This window comes from Cetorhinus maximus, chromosome 21 (genome assembly GCF_964194155.1).
Source record: "Cetorhinus maximus chromosome 21, sCetMax3.hap1.1, whole genome shotgun sequence".
NCBI lineage: Eukaryota > Metazoa > Chordata > Chondrichthyes > Lamniformes > Cetorhinidae > Cetorhinus > Cetorhinus maximus.
In genome coordinates, this window is record NC_135899.1 from 7,962,061 (window position 1) to 7,984,955 (window position 22,895).

The 22,895-nt window shown below is 47.1% G+C and overlaps 1 protein-coding gene across 6 annotated transcripts in view; it reads right to left on the bottom strand.

Annotated features, from left to right (window-relative positions):
* Positions 1-15,704: 15,704 nt before the first annotated feature.
* LOC144695628 (butyrophilin subfamily 3 member A3-like) overlaps positions 15,705-22,895 on the bottom strand; it is a 267,537-nt gene continuing 260,346 nt past the window's right edge. For all 6 annotated transcript variants that reach the window (XM_078566528.1, XM_078566531.1, XM_078566530.1 and 3 more), the window contains one exon: positions 15,705-19,458. In XM_078566528.1, coding sequence (XP_078422654.1) covers positions 18,935-19,458 — 524 coding nt within the window. In that variant the 3' untranslated portion in view covers positions 15,705-18,934. The remainder of the gene's footprint in view (positions 19,459-22,895) is intronic.

Sequence of the window (22,895 nt, forward strand, 5' to 3'; positions counted from 1 at the left end):
AGAAGTGTGAGGTGATGCATTTTGGGAGGACTAACATGTCAAGGGAAAACACAATGAATGGTAGGACCCTAGGAAATACAGAAGGTCAGAGGGACCTTGGTGTACATGTCCATTGACCCCTGAAGGCAGCAGCACATGTAGATAAGGTGGTTAAGAAGGCATATAGGATACTTACCTTTATTAGCTGATGCATAGACTATGAGAGCAGGGAAGTTATGTTGGAGCTGTATAAAATGCTTGTTAGGTCACAGCTGGAGTACTCTGTGCAGTTCTGGTCGCCACACTATAGGAAGGATATGATTGCACTGGAGAGGGTTCGGAGGAGATTCACCAGGATGTTGCCTGGGCTGGAGAGTTTCAGCTATGAAGAGAGACTGGATAGGCTAGGGTTGGCTTCTTTCGAGCAGAGAAGGCTGAAGGGGGGAACCTGATAGATGTGTACAAAATTATGACAGGCATAGATAAGGTAAATAAGAAACTATTTCCCTCAACAGAGGGTGTCAATTACCAGGGGGCATAGAATTAAGTTAAGGAGCAGGAGGTTGAGAGGGGATTTGAGGAAAAACATTTTCATACAGAGGGTGTTTGGAATCTGGAACACACTGCCTGAGAAGGTGGTGGAGGCTGGAACCCTCACAACATTTAAGCGGTATTTAGATGAGCACTTGAAACACCATAGCATACAGGGCTATAGGCCAAGTGCTGGAAAATGGGATTAGAATAGATAGGTGCTTGATGGCCGGCATGGACATGATGCCTGTCTCTTTATGGGGTATGTGGAACATTCCTTGTTCCAGTCCTACTCCGGCCCCCTCCCACAACTCTTTCTCCGGTACATCGATGATTACTTCGGTGCTGCTTCATGCTCTCGTCAGGACCTGGAAAAATTTATTAATTATGCTTCCAATCTCCACCCCTCCATCATTTTCACATGGTCCATCTCTGACACTTCCCTTCCCTTCCTTGACCTCTCTGTCTCAATTTCTGATGATAGACTGTCCACCAATATCCATTACAAGCCTACCGACTCCCACAGCTACCTCGACTACAGCTCCTCACACCCCGCTTCCTGTAAGGACTCCATCCCATTCTCTCAGTTCCTTCGCCTCCGTCGCATCTGTTCTGATGACGCTACCTTCAAAAACAGCTCCTCTGACATGTCCTCCTTCTTCTTTAACCGAGGTTTTCCACCCACGGTCGTTGACGGGGCCCTCAACCGTGTCCGGCCCATCTCCCGCGCATCCGCCCTCACGCCTTCTCCTCCCTCCCAGAAACATGATAGGGTCCCCCTTGTCCTCACTTATCACCCCACCAGCCTCCGCATTCAAAGGATCATCCTCCGCCATTTCCACCAACTCCAGCATGATGCCACCACCAAACACATCTTCCCTTCACCCCCCCTGGCGGCATTCCATAGGGATCGTTCCCTCCGGGACACCCTGGGCCACTCTTCCATCACCCCCTACTCCTCAACGCCCACCTATGGCACCTCACCAAGCCCACACAGAAGATGCAACACCTGCCCCTTCACTTCCTCTCTCCTCACCGTCCAAGGGCCCAAACACTCCTTTCAAGTGAAGCAGCATTTCACTTGCATTTCCCCTAACTTAGTCTACTGCATTCGTTGCTCCCAATGCGGTCTCCTCTACATTGGAGAGACCAAACGCAAACTGGGCGACCGCTTTGCAGAACACCTGCGGTCTGTCCGCAAGAAAGACCCAAACCTCCCTGTCGCTTGCCATTTTAACACTCCACCCTGTTCTCTTGCCCACATGTCTGTCCTTGGCTTGCTGCATTGTTCCAGTGAAGCCCAACGCAAACTGGAGGAACAGCACCTCATCTTCCGACTAGGCACTTTACAGCCTTCCGGGCTGAATATTGAATTGAACAACTTTAGATCTGAAACTCCCTCCCCCCATCCCCACCCCGTTTCTTCCCCCTCCCTTTTGTTTTTTTCAATAATTTTTCTTGTCCCACCTATTTCCATTATTTTTAAATCTACAACTAATACCTTGTCAATCTTTCCACCCCACCCCCACTAGAGCTGTACATTGAGTGTCCTGCCATCCATTCTTAATTAGCACATTCTCTTAGATAATATCACCACCTTCAACACCTCTTTGATCCTTTTGTCTGTGACATCTTTTGATTCTCTGCTCCTATCACTGCTTGCTTGTCCCTACAATCACCCCACCCTCAACTTCTCTCCCCCCACCCCACCCCCCACCTTAAACCAGCTTATATTTCGCCCCTCTCCTAACTACACTCAGTTCTGTTGAAGGATCATTGGACTCGAAACATCAACTCTTTTCTTCTCCACCGATGCTGCCAGACCTGCTGAGTTTTTCCAGGTAATTCTGTTTCTGTGATTTTACATGGCCCGTTCACATTCTCCTAGGCGGCATTTACATTTTTTGCTCAAAACTCGATCCAGGGTGGAATGAAATCTCCATGGGGAAATAAAATAAAAAGAGATATCTGGGTACTGGCTTTTTATGGGGTATGCTTTCAGGTGCTTGATTGTGCTGCATGGACACATTTTGCAGCATTTACGTCTGTGGAGATCTGCAGCTCCCTGGGACAGCTGTCTGTCTTCAGAGAGCTCTCTAGAAGTGCTCACCCGCAGTGACGTCGGCATCCTCCCTCTTCCCGGCCAGTGTGAAATTGCGGTCGGGGACTGATCGCGGTCAGAGGCCCATTTCCCATCCGCTTCCGGGCCTGCCAATTGCATGCGCCCAACAACCGGAAAATTCAGGCCCTGGTGTCAAGGAGAGAGAAGGGAGATCCTTGTGTGACTTGGGCCAGGCACAACTGATGCCTCTGAACAAAATTTTCTGAGGACAACTGTATCTTGGATTATAACTGCATTACATGTGTTTTTCACACTTCATTAGGTTTTAGAATTATTTTAATGGAAGACATTGAAAAAAATACTTTTATATTTATTATTGTCTTGAAAAAGCCATATTAGGCACTTTTATTAAGTGATCGATGAGTCTAAATGGATCAGGTGACTGCTGGAGTTCGGGGAAAGGGCAAATATGAATTATGGTTATTTCTGCACAGATTTATAAACTCAATGTCACAAATAATTGTGTAGCCATATAAGTATATTTTTGTCATATCAAAACCAAAATATCCACTTTAGAGAGCCTTTCTTCCCCGTCTCCATTATTTTTCAACCAATTATGTAAGACTTAAAATTTAGACTTTTTTTCATTTTTAGAGGCCTCTCATAATGTGACGCCCAAAGCTGTAACTTACTTAGATTATACGTAAATCCGGAACGGTCCTTCCTCTCACCCTGACCCCTCTAACCCCCTCTGCCCCTCTCCTATAACACCTCCTATTTCCCCTCTTTCCTTTCTCCACCTCACTTCTCCTCACCACACTGACCACCCCCCCACCGTTCCCCTGCTTCTTCCTCTCCATTCTCGCCCCTCTCCCTCCCCACTTTCTTCCCTTTTTCCCCTTTCTCCCCTCTGCCTCCGCCTCTCTCCTGCTCACTCTCTTGTTCCACCCACTCTCCAGTTCCCCCACTCTCCCCTCTCCCTCTCCCTATTCCTCCCCCTCAGCCCTCTCTGGCCTTCCCCTATCTGCCCCCTCCTCTTCTCCCTCATCTCCCTCCCACTCACCTCCCCTCTCTTTCTCCCTTCATCTCCCTCTCCCTGGACCTCTCCCTCCACCTCCTCCCTACCTCTGCCTCTACTGTCACTCTCCCTCTATACCCTCTCCTTCCCCAATCTCTTCTTTCCCCCTCTCCCTCCCTCCTTCCTGCTTCCTCCCCCTGCCCCTCTCCCTCCCACACTGCCTTCTCCTTACCCCTCCCTCTCTCCCTCCCCTTCCCCCTCTCCCTCCCCCACCTCCTGCTTCCCTCCTCTCTCTCCCTCCTTCCCTTCCCTCCCCGCTCTCCCTCCCCTGCCCTCTTCTTCCCCTCTCCTCCCCCTCCATCCCTCCTCTCCCTCTATCCTCTCTCCCCCTTCCCCTCCCCTTCTCCCTCCCCTCTCCCCTCTCCATTCTCCCCTCCCCCTACCCCTCCTCTCTCCTGCCCTTCTCCCATCCCCCCTGGAGGTGAACAATTGTGGAAGATGTCTGAGAGAAAAGGAGAAGATTTGGGAGGAGATTCCAAGGCGAGGTCTTGGAGAATGGAGATTGGAAATCCCCGTGTGAAGGTGTAACAAGCGTCTGGGGGGAGTTGATGAGAGATCCATAGCATCTGGTTGAGATGGCATCGGTCACTTGGTTTCAGAATGTGGTGTGTTTGACCACAGGCTGTCTATTAGTTATTACATGGACTGCGTACTTACTGTGAACATTAATGTGTAAAATAGTTTTTGTTATCCTTACGAATCTGTATATCTCTGCAAAGGTATAGTTGTGGGTGAAGGAGTATTGTAATACAGTTCATCTTGTCTTGTTTAATAAATCTTTTATGCTTTTGTTAAAAGTTCATTAGCTGACTCCGGCGACTCTGTTCAGTAGCCCCTCTCCACGTATCTAAACAAACAATTTAAAAGCTAGGATCTATCAAGCTGGGTTCCACCCTGGGATCAGGCTTGTCCAGTGGTAACCTCAGCTGGGATCATAACACCTTCACCTTCCTCCTCTTCCCCTTCCACTCCCCTCTTTCTGCCTCTCACTCCGCCATCTCCCCCTCTCACCCCTCTCTCTCCCGCCTATCACTTCTCTCCCTCCTCATCATTCCCCCTCCTCCCCCTCACTCCTCTATTTCTCTCTCCCCTCTCTCCCCTCCTCCCTCTCCTCCATCTCTCTGCCCTCTTCTCTCTCCCCACTCCCTGAACCCTCCCTCCTCCTCTACCTCCCATCTTCCTACCCCACTCCCTCCCCCGCTCTTCCTCCCCCTCCCTCAACTCCCCTCCCTTCCCTTCTTGCCTCCCCTCTTCCCCTCCCCTCTGCCCCCTCCACTCTCTCCCCTTCCCCTTTCCTCTTGCTCTCACTCCACCCCCTACCCTCTCAAACCTCCCCTCTCGCCACTCCCCTTTCTCTCCCATAACCTCCTACCCTCCAACCTCCCCTCTCCTGTACCCCCCGTCTCCCCCTCCCTTCCACCCCTTTCTCACCTCCCTCCCCATCTCCCCTCTTCCTCTACCCTCTCTCCACTCCACTCCCCACATTCCCTCCTCTCTGACTTCTCTCCTCTTTCCCTCACCTCTCCTCCTCCCCTCTCCTCCTCCCCTTTCCCCTTGTCACTCCCCCTCCCTACTTCCATCTCCCTCCCCCTCTCCCTTCCCCATCCCTCTCACCCTCCCTCCTCCCCTCTCCCTCCTTCCTCTCTGCCTCACCTCCCTCTCCTTCTCTGCCCTCCCTCCCATCCTCCCCACTCTCCATTCCCCTCTCCCTCTTCCTCTCTTCCCTATCCCTCTCACCCCACTCCCACCCCTCTCCCTGATCTGACCCTCTCCCCTCCTTCCCATCTTCCTCCCTCTCCCCGTTTCCCACCTTTCTACTTCCCGTCTCTCCCTCCCTGCTTGCCCACTTTCCTTTCCCCTTCTTCACCCTCCCATCTCTCACTCCTACCTCTTCGCCTCTCACTCCCCACTCTCGCTCTGCCCGATGCCCTCTCTCACTATCCCCGGCTCCCTTTCCCCCTCTCCTTCCCCCTCTCACTCACCCTCCCCCCCCTCTCCTTTGCTCCTCTCCCTCGTTCCTCCCCCTTTCCTCCTCCAATCCCCTTCTCTGCTTTACCCCACCCATTCCCCCCTCACTCCCTCCCCACTCCCTCACTACCTTCTCAAACCCTTCTCACTCTAGCATGCAGAGCTGTTGGAAGCCCTCAACAGAGTGGCGCATGAGTCGGAGGAGCGTGTCCACCTGCTCTGTGATGAAGTGGTGACTGTGTGTGTGCGTATGGAAGTCTCCATGGGAAGGATGGCGGACGCCATACAGACCCTGGTCCTGCATGACACGGAGATGTGCGCAGACCTGCGCTCCATCGCGGGAGCTATGGGTGAGTTCTTGCAGTGGCAGCATGAGAGGAAAACGGGGCACCAGGACATGCCTACAGGTGCTCCTTCCCCTCAAGGAGTCAGGCCAGGGCCCTCAGCCCGCCGAAGGGAGGAGGAGTAGCAGCTGGACACCGTTGGGTCATCCACCGAGGAATCTCAGAGGCTGTCCTCTCCCTCCAAGTCCCCTTTGCCAGTGACCCCCTCGACCGCACCCTTTGCCACCGCAGAGGAAGCAACTGGCTCACAGGAGGACGGCCAAAGCAAGCCGGGGCCTCGAGGCCTCAGCTGTCCAGAGGATGCATGCCAAAGTCATCAGAGGCAAGAGGGCCAACCATTATATAGGCTGTCTCCACCCCAGCAGCGGATGTCAAAGCAACACCTAGAAGTGATAGGCCTAGAAAAATTAAGAATTTCTGATCACAAGTGGTTGCATGGATGAACACATTTTGCCACTTTATAATCTGAAAATATATTCACTTTCACCGAATAATGTGTAATGGTGTCCTTCAGCTTCATTTACAGGCTTTGCGAGTCCTCCCCTGTCATCCTCCCTCTCCTCTCCCACTAGCAGTTCTGCTGCATGCAGCCGGCACATGAGTGAGTCTGGAGGGAGAAGTGCGTGTGTGTGGCCGGGCCTTTTGGAGCCTCGTACAAGCATTCTCCCACACACGCTGATCCTTCCTTCAACACATTCATCTCAATGTCCTGAACGTTTTCAATGCTGCCTACTGGGGTTCTCTTTCAGTTGTCCGTCTGAGCTGACCTACATTCCCTTCCACCCACTGATTGCATTCTCATGCAGCACCAGTTCCCGCCCAACATGAGGCTCCTTTCACTTTTAGAAGCATGTTCCTGGTGAAATTTGTCTTTAGCTCTCCCATCCTTTCCCCTCCCCCAGTCACCCATGTCCTTTCCCCTATCACTGGTGACCCCCATCACCTTTCACCTCCCTGCTATTACCTACCAGCCAGAACCCATTTCTTTCCAGGTTGTCCAGGTGAAAGTGCACGTTCCCTACCTTCCCGTGAATTCCATCCCCATCCACATTGACCTCCCCGATCTCCTCCTTCCCACCTCCAGGGTCTGTGTCTGCTTCCGAATGCAACCATCCTCACCATCCCTTCTACTGCTACCATGGCACCCCTTCCGTCCCACCCAACTGGCTTACTCTTCCCTCTCTCATTCTCACCATTCCCTCTGACCACCCCCACCCCCGTTTTGCTCCCCAAGAGGCAGTCATTGGCTCTACAAACTCCTCCCTAGCACGTCCACGTGGAGATCCCCCCATACACCTTCCTCCATCCCTGGTCCTTTCCCCCAGACTCCTTCCTCCCCCTGGACTCCTTCTTCCTTCCGAACATCGTCCTCCCCCCCGAACTCCTTTCTCCTGTCGAAGTCCTGCCCCCCTCCAAACTCCTTCCTCCCTTGAAGTCCTTCCCTCGTCCGAGCTTCTTCCCTTCCCCAAACTCCTTCCTGTAAACCTTCCTCACCCCTTACACCTACCTCCCCAGTTGCCGCATTATCCACCGTTACATCCTCCTCCCCCTGTACTCCCTTCCCACCCAACCTCACACCTCCCCCCCACCATCATTCCCCCCTCACAACCTCACCCCCCCTCCGACACCATTGTTCCCCCTCCAAACCTCACCACCCCCCCTCCCCCCACCAACCCCCATTGCCCCAGTACACCTTCCTAACCCAGTCAAACCTAGGCCTTCCTCTTCCACAGCCCCCTGGTACACCTCCCTCTCCCACTCACAGCTGGGCCTTCCTCTCCACTCGCTCGACAAACATTTGTAGCAGACCTTGGCCAAGACATTGATGTCCTGAAGTAGCCCCTCAACGGTGACCTTCCACCTTCAATGAGCTGTTTCACTGCAGTGCCATGTCCATCAGAATCCACCCAGCATGCGATGCACATGTTCTTCAAGGGTCCAATAGCTGTAGGGCTCCAGCATCTTCTGCTCCTCGGACGTCCGCAATGTAAGGCCCTGCCCGTAAGGCCCAACTTCTGCACGTCACACTTGTCAAGGCATGTTCTGCACTGGCATGTTTTCCCGCCAACGTGGGCAGTAAATTTGATGTGGGGAGTAAATTTGATATCGGGGGATGATTCTGGCGAGCAGGGCTCATAATGATATGCAGATGCATTAAAATGAAGTTCCCGACATCTGATGGTGGGAAACGTGGACCGCCATTAATGGCCAGAGTGGACGATTACAAACTGGCTCTACAAAGGCGTGAAACCGATTTTTAGCCTTCCTGCCACAGCGTCCGCTCGTGCCTGCCATGATGCCCGACTCCTACGGGCATAGAAAATTCCAGCCCTTGTTTCTGGATTCAAAATTGGCTTAGTTGTAGGAGACAGAGGGTGATGACAGAAGGATGCTTTAGTGACTGGAAGCCAGTGTCCAGTGGCGTACCACAGGGATCTGTGCTCAGTCCCCTATTATTTGTCATTTATATAAACGACATAGGTGACGATGTGGGAGGTAGGATTAGTAAGTTTGCGGATGACACAAAGGTTGACGGGTGGCTAACAGTGATGTTGAGTGTCTTGGGCTACAGGAAGATATAGACCAGATGGTCAAATGGGCAGATAAGTGGCAGATGCAATTTAACCCTGAAAAGTGTGAGGTGGTACACTTTGGAAAGAGTAATTTGACAAGGAAGTATTCAATGAATGGCATGACACTAGGAAGTTCTGAGGAACAAAGGGACCTTGGCGTGTTTGTCCATAGATCTCTGAAGGCGGAGGGGCATATTAGAGAGGTGGTGAAAAAGGTATATAGGACACTTGCCTTTATCAATCGAGGCATAGATTACAAAAGTAGGGAGGTCATGTTGGAGTTGTATAGAACCTTGGTGAGGCCACAGCTGGAGTACTGTGTGCAGTTCTGGTCACCACATTATAGGAAGGATGTGATTGCACTGGAGGGGGTGCAGAGGAGATTCACCAGGGTGTTGTCTGGGATGAAACATTTATGTTATGAAGAGAGGTTGGATAGACTTGGGTTATTTTCGTTGGAGCAGAGAAGACTGAGGGGCGACCTGATCAAGGTGTACAAGATTATGAGGGGCATGGACAGGGTGGATAGGGAACAGTTGTTCCCCTTAGTTGAAGGGTCAGTCACAAGGGGACATAATTTCAAGGTGAGGGGCAGAAGGTTTGCGGGGGAATGTGAGGAAAAACTTTTTGCCCAGAGAGTGGTGACAGTCTGGAATGCACTGCCTGGGAGGGTGGTGGAGGCAGGTTGCCTCACATCCTTTAAAATGTACCTGGATGAGCACTTGGTACGTCATAACATTCAAGGCTATGGGCCAAGTGCTGGTAAATGGGATTAGGTAGGTAGGTCAGGTGTTTCTCACGTGTCGGTGCAGACTCGATGTGCCGAAGGGCCTCTTCTGCACTGTGTGATTCTGTGATTCTGATTCTGTGATTCTGTGTTCTGTTTATGCAGACCATAAAGTCTAAATTGTGCTAATTCTGTTTAAACCCCCCTTTAGATTTTACATATTTCATGCTAAGTCTGCACCTTTCAAATAGTTATTATTTTAAATATATTTTAAAATGACAACCTTAAACCTAAGGTTTTAAAAAAGGTAGCTGCCAAGAATAGTGGATGCATAGTTTCTAGAGCTGGTCTCAAGAATCGGAAGGTAGCAAATGTGACCTTGCCATTTGAGACAGGATGAGTAGAGAAAATGGAGAACTATATAGATGAGACTGCCTGACAACAGTAGTAGGCAAAATGCTAGGATCTATTGCTAGGGATGTGGTAACAATGCACTTTAAAAAATATAATATGATCAAGCAGGGACAACACAGATTTATGAAAGGGAAATTATGTTTGACAAACCTATTAGGTACATTCCGAAAATGTTTAATAGGATCACAGAATTGTGAGAGCACAGAAGGGGGACATTTGGCCTGTCAGGTCTGGACTCGCTCTCTGAGTGAACAATTCACCTCATGCCACACCCCCTCCTTCTCCCCATCACTCTGCACATTCTTCATTTTCAGACAATAATCCAATTCATTCTAATACAGTGGATAAGGGTGTTACCAGTGAATATAGTGTATTTGGATTTTCAAAAAGCATTCGATATAAGGTGCCATACAAGAGGTCATTACACAAAATTAGGTCTCATGGGTCTGGGGGTAATGTATTAATATGGATTGAGGATTGGTTAATGGACATGTTATGCCCAGTAAAAGCATGTCATTTTCATAACTTTCAACATGGACTGTGCTTGTATGGAAGCTTCTGGATATCTTTATTTATTTAAAATGGACACTGATGAACTGTTAAGATGGTTGTCAAGGGGGCCAGGTGACCATGGCAAATTCAACATAGACTATCAAGCTTCTGGAAAGTTCTGGATTGAATCATACAGGGCAGGGTCACTCCCCTTGAATGGAAATGCCTAGACAGTACTCCACTGAAGTTTACTCAAAACACAGAATCAATGGACTCCTAGACTCTTTGCCCAGAATTTTCACTCCTGGGTTGGGGGTATAGAGTGGATCAATTCCCGGCTCCACAAACCCGCTCTGGGAGAAAGTGCCCTGGATGTTGGGTGCGGAGGCGGGCTGGGTGCAGAGGTGGGCTGGGCAGAAGGCCTGCCTCGGTGCACCGGTTCTGTGCCAAAGATGTGAAAAAAAAACATAAAATATAAAACAGGCCTCCAGCCCTCATCCCTCAGCCCCACACACCCCCCATGCTCATCAACTCACCCCCATGACCCTATGCCAACTTAGTGCCAACTCATGCACCCCAACACACCACCTTTTGCCTTTACACCTACCAGGCCAGCTCACTATGAGTATGCACCATGGGCAGACATCAGGACCCATGCTGAGATGAGGGATGGGATTTTCCGGCCCTTTAGAGGCGGGACCCACCATGGGAGATTCAGCAGCCCAGCGAAAAGTCCACTGGCAATCTATATTAATAACTTAAAATGAGGGGGTTGAGTATAACTTAACCAAATTGGCTGATAATATTAAATTAGGCAGGAAAGTAAGTAGTGAGGCGGACACAAAGGGCAGAATTTTGCCTTTGGTAGTTGTGCGGGCCCCACCGGCTCAGCGGCGGGCGGACAGCCAACCCCCGCCGCTGAAACGGGGCTGGCCGCCATTTTGAGTGGGCGGGCCAATTAAGGCCTGCCCAGCGGCCTGCCCGACAGGAAGCACTATGCGCTTCCTGTGGGGGAGGAGGGAATCCCCAGCTGTCAAAATGCGCTCTTTCGCGCATGTACGCGAAAGAGCGCACTGCTCCCTGAGACTAACTGCTGTCTCAGGGATATTAGTGACAATGCACAAAACTTGAAAAATAGAAATATCACGTTACATTTATTAAAGTTTTTAAAAAGGAACATGAAACCTCATCCCGCCAGTGGATGAGGTTTCATGTATTATCAGAAGCCCGTTTGGGCTCCTGGCCTGCCCGCCAGCCTTAAGGTTGGATGGGCAGGGCCTTTAATTACTTTAATTACCCTGTCAATGGCCTCAATTGGCCACTGACAGGCCGGCAGGCAGACAGCTGATTTCGCTGTCCGCCCGCCTTCCTGAAAATTTAAAGGGACCGGGATGACTTTGGGGGTTCCTCCCGACGTCATCCCGCATCATTTTCCCGTCGGCGAGTGGGTCCCGCCCTCAAATCGCCGACGGGAAAATTCTGGCCGAAGAGTCTGCAGAGAGATATAGATAGGTTGGGTGAGTGGGGTTATCGATTTTGGTGGAAAGAATATTAAAAAATGAATATCTTTGGAATGGTGAAACACTGGTGTTATGATCCTAGGTGATGTTAGTACTGGACAAGCCAGATCAAAGAGTGAAACCTTGATTTATTGATCCTAACTTTGTTTTTTTTAAGAAACCATAGAGGAAAGTTACTGAACAAATTCGCAGGAGTCTGCTGATGAACTTTTAACACAAAGGATAAACCATTTATTAAACAAGAAAAAATGAATTATATTACACCATACAAAAAGGTTGGAAAGATCTCAATACAAACAAAAAGATATGATTCAAATCACACTGTTCCTTTTACCCCAGCGATATCTTTACTGACACATACAAATTCAGAAAGATAAAACAATTTACCATACCTATCATATACTCTCATATTCAGGGTAAGCATGCGGTACATGTGAGCCAAATGGCGAACTGTGAACAGACGCACCATGCTCCAAACTAAATGATAGATGTGATACAAGCAGATTCCATGGATTTTTAAATAACCCACCCAGACACTTGTCACACCATGAGCCAACTGGTCTCACTGAAATTCTGCCTTTCTCATGAAGGGTTCCAATCTCCAAATTTGAAGAACTCGCCTTGGAATTCTTTCCAAACATCACTCCCATTCAGCCAGCTTCAACAAGGATCCACCTCAAGAGTATCAATTTTGTTTTCCAAGATTCCTTTCTCCTGGATCTCCAAGTACTCAAGCTTCACCTTCCAAGCACATTTTCAGATCTTCAGCTGTACCAAGCAGAACACCACTGCTTCATCCTAACAGACTGCAGTACAGAGTCACCAACCTTCAGCTGCCTCCTCAGAGGGCTTCTCTCGAGCCCACTCTGCTTCAAGTCTGCCTCCTGCAGCTCTTTCTTTAACTTGGAACCTTTTTCTCTGCTCCTGTAATTTATCTTGACTCAATGGGATCCATCTCTGATCCCTGCCTTTGTTCCTGCCGGGTACTTTCTTCTGGGACCTCTTTCTGTCCCACTCTTTGGTTTGGGACCTTGTTCTTGGTTTGGGACCTTCTCCCTATCCCCTTCCCCATCTCCTGCTCCCTGGGACACCGTCTCTCGAATGCCGCTCTGGTTCAGGTCACCTGACCTCCAGTCTTGTGCTGTTTCACTTCTTTCCTTCTGTGCAGGTACACAAGGCTAGTCTCTGGCTTAAAGAATGAATAAAAAACACAAACTGCACATGTGCAGCCTTTCCCAGCGGGCGCATGCAAAGAGGGCCCTAAGCTCAGGCCTCTGCCTGCCGATTCCCATTTCATCACACTGGGAAATGTTAGTTTTCAGAGAAAGCTGTGTGTCTTTATATATAAATCACATAAAGTTAACATGCAGGTCCATGCAGCAAGCAATTAGGAGCGCAAATGGTATGTTAGCTTTTGTTACTAAAGGATTGGAGTATAAGAGTAAAGAAGTCTTACTAAATAATACAGGGCAAATGTGAGGCTACACTTGGAGTAATATGTACAGTTTTGGTCTCCTTATCTAAGGAAGAACATACTTGCTCTAGAGGACTGAAACAAAAATTCACTAGACTTGTTCCTGGGTTGTGGGGATTGTCCTATGAGGAGAGAGTGAGTAGACTAGGCCTTTATTCTCTGGAGTTTAAAAGAATGAGAAACCATCTAATAAAAACATATGAAATTCTCAAGGGGCTTCTAGGGTGCGTGCTGAGAAAATGTTTTACGGCTGCGGAATCAGGAACATGGGTCAAAGTCTCAAAATAAGGACCAAGGTAAAAGCAAACTACTGCAGATGCTGGAGATCTGAAATAAAAACAAGAATTTCTGGATAAACTCAGCAGGTCTGGCAACATCAGTGGAGAGGGAAGCAGAGTTAACATTTCCGGTCCAATATGACTCTTCTTCAGAACTGAAGAGAGATAGAAATGTGATGGGACTTATGCTGTTGAAAAGGGGATCAAAATAAGCAGTCAGCCGTTCAGTATTGAGGAGAAATTTCTTCACTCAAACGGTTGTGAATCTTTGAAATTCTTTACCCCAGGGTGCTAAAGGATTTAAGGGTTATGGGGATAGTCCGGGAAGGTGGAGTTGCAGTAGATGCTCAACTATGATCTGGATTAATGGCAAAGCAAGCTTGAAGGTCCACATGGCTTATTCCTGTTCCTATTTCTTATGTTTTCGTTTATTCATTGATAGGATGTGGGCATTGTGAGCAAGGTCAGCATCTGCTGTCCATCTCTAATTACCCTTGAGAAGTTCTTACCTACTCGCACCTTCCACTTACAATTCTACAGATGGCACAAGCGTTTTATATTTCAGGCAAAAAAAAAATTTGTACTTTTGATAGGGAGCCAGTTAGCTCAGTTGGTTAGACAAAATTGTATGATTTGGAAGGACGCCAACAGCTTGGGGTTGACTTGGGGTCTGTCTCCTCATCCTGCAGTAAAATCACAGCATTCAACAACCTTCAAATAATCAAGGATGCTACCTGCAGAGCACGTTTTGATTCAGATACTCTGACCAAGAATTGTAAAAAAAAATCTAACATAGGATATTGGCTGGAAAACTGGAACTTACTTTGGGCTTCGCTGGATAGGCCAACACTGGTTGCCCAACACTAATTGCCCTTGAGAAGATGGTGGTGAGCCGCCTTCTTGAACCAGTGCAGTCCACGTGCTGTAGGTACACCCACAGTGCTCTTAGGAAGAAAGTTCCAGGATTTTGACCCAGCGACAGTAAAGGAATGGCGATACAGTTCCAAGTCAGGATGGTGTGTGGCTTTGAGGAGAACCTGCATGTGGTGGTGTTCCCATGCATCTGCTGCCCTTATCTTTCTAGGTGGTAGGGATCATGGAGTTGGAAGGTGATGTCGAAGGAGCCTTGGTGAGTTGCTGCAGTGCATCTTGTGGATGGTACACACTGCTGCCACTGTGCATCGGTGGTGGAGGGATTGAATGTTGAAGGTGGTGGATGGAGTGCCAATCAAGTGGGCTGCTTTGTTCTGGATAGTTTTTGAGTGTTGTTGGAGCTGCATTCACCCAGGCAAGTGGAGAGCATTCCATCACACCCCTGATTTGTGCCTTGGAGATGGTGCATAGCCCTTTGGTAATCTGGAGGTGAGTGACTCTCCACAGATTTCCCAGCCTCTGACCTGTTCTTGTAGTCACAGTATTTATATGGCTGGTCCAGTTCAGTTTCTGGTCAATGGCAACCCCCAGGATGTAGATGTTGTGGGAGTCAGCAATGGTAATACCATTGAATGTCAAGGGGACATGGTTAAATTCGTGTTGGAGATGGTCATTGCCTGGTATACATGTGACATGAATGTTGCTTGCCACTTATCAGCCCAAGCCTGAATGTTTTCCTGGTTTTGCTGCATATGGTCATGGACTCGTTCAGCATCTGAGGATTCACGAATGGCGCTGAACATCGTGAAATCATCAGTGAACATCCCCGTTTCTGATGTAATGATGGAGGGAAAGTTATTGATGGAGCAGCTGAAGGAGGTTGAGCCTGGGACACTATCCTGAGGAACTCCTGCAGTGACGTCCTGAGAATTAAATGAATGACCTCCAACAACACAACCATCTTTCTTTGTGCCAAGTATGACTCTAACCAGTGGAGAGGTTTCACCCTGATTCCCATTGAATCCAGTTTTGCTAGGGCTCCTTGATGCCATACTCAGTCAAATGCTGCCTCGATGTCAAAGGCAGTTACTCTCACCTCAGGCTCAAGTTCAGGTCTTTTACCCATGTTTGGACCAAGCACATGACTAAACGCATGAAGCTCAATAACATCCTTGGCCAGCGAGCTGCCAAATGGGATATCAGTTAATCAATGACTTTATATCCATCTACAAGGTGTTGGTCACAGCTGTCAATGAAACCCTTTTTTTTTGATCATCTGTATCAAGGTGGTGTGGAGTGATTTTTGTAGGTTTTCTGAAGAAATATAATCCAAACACCTTTATTGACTTTTATTTCAGTTTGAGTTTTAATGACTCAATTTCATAATGATATTAGATCAGAAAATGCTGTATTTCTTTTATCAATATTGAATAGGTAATAACTTGTGGCAATAACAATGATATTTTTGATTTACTAAAGCAATCACATTCAATTAAACAATTAACACGAGGCAAAAAATAAAATACTGCAGATTATGGAACAAAAGCAAATATAATGGAATAAAATGCTCAGGCAGAATTATCCTCATCACTATTTAATCTCACAAATGAATTATAACCTGCTGAGTGAAGTACTGGAAGGCTGGGGGTATTGTCCTTAGATCCAAACACCAGCATGAGCCACTGCTTTGGAAAGGGAGGAAATGAAAGAACAAAGTGTCACTGTTATGGCACAGCGGATGGTAAATGCTGAGCTGTTCAAATCCCAGAGGGAAACTTGAAACAGTTGCCACAACTCTTTTTGCAATTTGTTTTTATTTTGAGATGCTTGCCTTGAATTCAGTAGTAACAAGACCACTGAGTCTTTAGAGGTTTTTTACTAAACTAAATTAATCACTTATTAATAAAAAATGATTTCAAGCACATGCAGAGGTTTACAAATCACAACTAAGATAACTCATAACTCCCCTAGTTAATCTAACTCCTAGTTACACCTCTGTAAAGACAACACTAAAACAAAATAGCTTTTAACAGACCAGGCAAAGCACAGAATACCCTGGACAGGGATAGTCACAGTGAATTCTCTTAGCTTCAGTTCCTGGAGACAGCAGCTCAGTACATACAGGCTGGAGGCTTTTCACGTTTGTTAGATCTTAGAATTCCTTCCTCTTACACATAACCTCATCTCCTTTATACAGGAGGTTCCTTTTAATGTAAATCTCATTGTCTCAATATGTCTTTTCAACTTTACTTTTCTAATAATAAAAATCTTTCATAGTACCAATTTTATCAGTAAGCTTTGGGAAAAATAAACACATTGTTTGGCTTCTTTGGCCAAGTGTAACATTTCACCCTCACTTTTGATATTCAAGCTACTTTAGTTTATCTAAAAACACAAATGTTCCTTTTACACCTCACATTTTAAAACTTCACCATTGTTTACTTATTTAGCATTTCAAACCTAGCTTCTCTTCTGATACATCAAAGCCTTCAGACCAGCTGTCTTTAATTCAATTAAGTCACACACTCACACACACACACACATTATCCAGACCGCACTATTCCTATTTTGCAATAAATTCCAATAACATTATGGAAATAATTATATCTTCCTGACAGTCGCTTCACAGTGCAGTGCAGTCTATGCAGAAAAAAGCATAATCTATGATTACTTCCAGAGTTATCTACATATCGCTTCATGCGCATCAATGAACCCTGGGTGACTTTTAAATAATTTGACTCACCAACTAGATAAACCATGTAGCAGTTATAAAAACTGAAGGAAAGATTTCCTCCCAAATTCCCACCTGAAAATGAACAGTTCTGAGGCAGCGTGTGTGGGAACACCAGATGGGGAGGCCTCCCATCAAATCCCCACTAAAACTGGCCATCAACATTTTCTCAATTCTCTCAGCTGGTTCTGGCAAACTGCTACTAAGCTGTCCTACTGTTTGCAAATTAATAGTGAGGATGCAACGCCTAGGAGTCCAGGCCGTTGTGTCCCTAGCCTGAGAAAAATCTCTTTCCAATGTTCTTGTACAATGCGACATTGCCATAATGGTGACCAACAATCTGACACACACATACACACACACACACACACACACACACACTCATGCACGCATGCACGCACAGGTACACACCACCCAGCACTGGCATGAGCCATGGCCCTACCTTGTTGTGCGAGGCCTCCATTCTCCTGATTTCCTTTTCCAGGAGCTCTCTGCTCAAATTGACAAAGCAGCAGCAGCCGCCAACATGTCCTCCTAGAGGCAATCACTGGGCAGCAAGCTCAGCTTCTGGCCAATTAGACCATTTAAATTTTGAAATAGTGTTGCAAGCACAACACAGTTCACGACCTTGCGTAGAAAATGTACGTGTTTTTTTTTAATTCACTCATGGAATGTTGGCTTTGCGGGGCCAGCATTTATTACTCATCCCTAATTGCTGTGGGTGTACCTACACCACATGGACTGCAGTGGTCCAAGAAGGCAGCTCACCATCACCTTCCCAAGGGCAATTAGGGATGGGCAATAAGCTGGCCCAGCCAGCGAAGCCCACATCCCATGAATAAATTTTTTAAAAACACACATACATTTTCAATACGGGGTCGTGAACTCTACATCCGGATGAATTCCGAGTCTCGACCCCAAGCCTGAACTGTGTCGTGCTTGTGTCACTATTTTAAAATGTAAGTGGCCTAATTGGCCAGAAGGCGAGCTTGTTGCCCAATGATTGCCTCTAGGAGGCCATGTTGAGGGCTGCTGCTGCTTTGTCAATTTGAGCAGATAGCTCCCGGGAAGGGAAAGCAGGAGGATGGAGGCCTTGTACAACAAGGTAGGACCATGACTCGTGCCAGTGATGGTTGACCACAAACATTTGTTTACAAAAACCATTGTCAATAAGGTTATTTGGACCCCACTGCAAATCTGACAGCTGCGCACTGATCTTCACAAAAACTGGTCAGGCTCGCCCAAAAAGCTTTTAAAAGTTCTGTTCAAAAGTTTGGTCCATGTCAGCCCCATACATAACAAGCTCCAGAAGCCAGGAATTGACATAGGGTGCCTTTCTTGCTTCTTCTCCACCACTGGCCCTCTGAAAATCTGAAACTGTCCCAGAGACGTCAGGATCCCGAAATGGCCTCGGAACCGTGATTTTCAATGCCCACCCCACATCAGGTCTCGATTCCACCAGCAATTGAAAATCCAGCTCACTTGCCCTTCAAGTGAATTGTCGAGCTGACCCTCATTTGGTTCCAGACTGATTGACACATGCAACATTAACAGTCTACAAATGAATTGAAGGCCAAATGGAAGAGGTGAAGTCTCACGTTACAGGGACAGGAGCAGATAGATGGCAAATCCATCAGTTACTAAAGCTTGAGGTTCTGCTGGCCTTTGAGTGGTTTCTATGGAGTGAAAACTCCACTCCTCACTGTGAATCTGACAAAATGTGGAATTGTTAATCTGTTCCTAACTTTTATTTACATGAACACAAAGGCAGAGTGAGTTTTACTGTTGCAAAATGAATTTACATTATTTAAAGCTCATACAATCATGTATGACTGTGTCAAACCGGAAAGTATTTTGTAGAAACCTTGAGGTCAGAGACCTTTTAAAGAACTAATGCTGAACTGGGCAGATTCTCAGCCATTTGTTAAGATGTGTCGTACTGAAGAAAGGATAAAGTTTCTCTGTGAATTCACACCCAGTGAAAGTGTAGAGGTAAACCTTTCTGTTTGCACCATAAAATGAAACTCTCCTAGAATCATAACTGAGATAAACACCAATCTTCATGGGAATCTCACCAGCATGGATGTCAGGTTGATTGTCAGAGTTTACCTGAAATTTATCCTCAGCCCTCCCAATGGTCCAGAATCCATTTTGTGATAACAGTTGAATATCTTTCTTCCTGTCCACGGTCTCTTTGGCTACTCCCAGAGTCCAGTGCTGATTCCCCGCCACCGCCACCTCCCAGTAGTGTGCACCCGATGTGAATCCCTCTGATCCCAGCACAGATTCCCAGACTGTAAACCTCTCTCCACTGTCATGGATACTCCTCTCTGTCTGGGTCAATCTCACGTTCTTCAGATCCTTAGATACCTCAAGCCTTGGATTTGCTGTTTCTGTATCCAGGGTTACAGGGGCTGGGACGAAAAGGGCAGAATTATTGAGCGCTTAAGTACAGGCTCTGAGGCTCGCTTAAACCAATTGACAATAATGTTTGAAAGAATAAAATAAAGCAAGAGGTATTGTAACAATAATCACAACTAAGAGAACAACCACTTACATCTCTATCGCACCTCTAGCTGGTACAAAGACGCTTGAAAGCACTTTACAGAAAGGCAACAAAAAGAGAGCAACAGGGTTTCAACAGGAAGCCATTTAGGAGGGATTTTAAATTATGGAGAAAAGTGTCAGAGTGGACAGATTTGAGGAGTTCCAAAGGGAAGGCATGTGGTGGATAAAAGAGCGGCACTACATTTTAATTTGTGAAGAGAGGAGAAAGCAAGGCTCAAGTTGATGAAAAGGTAGATACGAGTTTTAGCAGCGGTGGCAGGGGTGTAGAAATTTATGAATGGGAATGAATGAATAAATAAATAAATAATTTTATAAATGGTTAATGCAGCAGAGATGGTAAAAATAATAGAACGAAGACATTTCTGATGAAAGTTCATCGAATTGGAATGTGAAGCCTACCTTCCTTTCACCACAGCTGTTGTCTGATCTATCATGTTTTTCAGCAGTTTATTGCTTCGTTTTAATAGTCAAAAAATATTAATCTAGCAATCCAAACATCTATGGAACACTATTGTCCATAAACAGCAGAATTACACAGCGTCACCCTCTAACCACGTGGCCTAACATATCCCTCATACCACTACCAAGACAGAAGACCAACCCTGATGCAAAATCCAATCCAGCCAGTTACTGCTCCATCAGCCTACTCTCAATCGTCAGTAAAGTGATGTAAAATATCTTCGACAGTGCTACCAAGAGGCAGTAACTTACCAATAACATGCTCACCAATGCTCAGTGTGGGTTCTGTTTGGATCACTCAGCTCTTGACCTCATTACAGCTTTACTCCCAACATTGACAAAAGAGCTGAATTCCAGAAGTGAGGTAGTGTGACTGCCCTGGAGATAAAGGCCATGTGTGGCTTCAAGGAACCCTCTCAAAATTAAAAGCAACTCAGAATTGAGGAAAACTCTCCACTGGTTGAAGTCATACCTAGCACCAAGGAAAATGGTTGTGGTTGTTGGAGGCCAATTATCTCGGTCCCAGGACATTGCTGCAAACTGAACTGGACCAGCCATATGAATACTGTGGCTACAAGAGCAGGTCAGTCGCTAGGTATCCTGTGGAGAGTAACTCACCTCCCATCTCCCCAAAGCCTGTCCCCCATCTGCAAGGGACAAGTCAGGAGTGTGATGGAATACTCTCCATTTGCCTGGATGACTTCAGATCCAACAATACTCAATACGCCGCACCATCCAGGACAAACCAGCCCACTTGGTTGTCACCCCGTGTGCCATCTTAAACATTCACTCCCTCCAGGGCCAGCATTGTGTGCCATCTACAAGATGCATTGCACAAGCTCTTCATAGTTTCTTTGGCAATGCCTTCCAAACCTGTGACTTCTACGACCTAGAAGCACAAGTGCAGTAGCTGTATGGTAAAATCATCTGCAACTTTCCTCCAAGTCACACAGCTGACGGAGGTAGTGACTGTTGAGGCCACTCTCAATCATAGGATTGTGGGAGGGCACGTTGCTGCCCAGCTTTGGGCTGATGATATGCCTCTGATTCATCACAAGGTGGAAGATGCTGCAGCTGCATTATGAGGTGTGTGAATATCTGTTATAGATATTGAGGTTTGCAGACCCTTGTGTGTAAGGTGGAGGAGCCCATCCACACCATAAAAGTGCAGCCATGTCTACATAGTCTGCATGCGTGGCTTCCTCACTGAAACAGTAACAATCTTTTTGGAGAACCACATTCAGCAAACCACACAGTAGGTGTCCAAAATGCATTTGGCCTGCATGTCATTCACCTCCTCCATGAGCTCGGTAGAGCAGTGGCTGGGCAAAAGGGGGATGGGATGCCTGTGATCATTGCCAGGTGTTCAAACTCCTCAAGCGAACAGCGAAGGACATGTGTGTACTGAAAGGGAAGAGGAGCAACTTACTGAAGAACCTGCTGGCTCCTTTCAAGGCATTCCAGGAGTGAACAGCAAGTCTTCGGCCTCCGATAATGACACCAATGCCTCAGGAAGCCACGATGACAGAGGTGGCTCCTGCGCCTGTGCTGGTTACGGGCAGTATTCTGAGACCCTCCAGGGCTCAGACAACCAGGGCTCAACTGTCACAGCCATTGAAAGGCACAGGGCAGAAAGAGCAGCAGGCAGCCTCCACCTCAGTTGACAGTGCAGGGGCATCACCCGCAAACAGGTGAGAAATCCACCTAACTAACTGCATTTGGGTTTCGAGGGGTATGTTATATAGTTCGATGTCATCTTGCTGTTTTTTTGTCTTTAATAAAATCTGATATGTTGCAACAGACAAAGAATCCTTCACTCATTTATCCAATACTGGGTCATTAAAAGTTCAATGGCTCTTGGGAAGATCCACAATGCATGAAGTCAATGCATTTTCCATGCCATGCTCTGTTGTCATGACGAGACCATTGAGATGGTAAACACATTCAAGGAAAGGGCAACAGAGCTTATAGAAGGTAGAAGATTTATTTGCTTGCACGGGTGTTTGAGGAAAGCTCATGTGAAACATGCCTGTATAGTTTGTCCCTTGTATGTATCGCATTACACCTTGTCTGCTGTTCCTTGGAGTCTTCACCATATTGTGCCTGGTCAGCAGCCCTCTCCAAATACTCATCTTTGGAGAAGGCAATGCACTCCAGAATGTCCTCATTGTTCAAAGCTTCTCCCTTCAGTAGTGCCAGGTTGTGCAGAGCACCGCACACAACCACGATAACGCAAGGTGCTTGGTGAGGTACACTGATGGTCTCCACCAGATCTATCAAGGCATCTGAACTGCATCTTCAAAAGCTCTACGGCCTGCTCCATAGTCACTCAAGTTGTCCGGAAACAACTCTTGTATCTCTCCTCTACATCGGTTCTGGGGTTTCACACAGACTGATGTGTGGACAATCTTGATTCTAACCAAAGAAAACCGTGAATTCTGCACATTTGAGAGCTAGTTTTCCCAATTCAGACTGCTGGCTGATAAGTAGTCATGCATATTGGAAAATTATATGGATGCTTCCCTGGACCTGCCATCTATTCCAATTGCTAGGTGTAAAATTGTGGGCCGTGTACCTGCTATTTCCTAATATGCTGGTGTTTCAGACTCTCAGCCAGCAGCATAACCCAACAAATTACCCTGATGTATCCAAACTGATAGTGCAGAGTGAGGAGGGGGGATGATCAATGGAGAATAAAAGCAAAATACTGCAGATACTGGAAGTCTGAAACAAAAACAGAAAATGCTGAAAAAACTCAGCAGGTCTGACAGCATCTGTGAAGAGAGAAACAGAGTTAACATTTTGAGTCTGTATGACTCTTCTT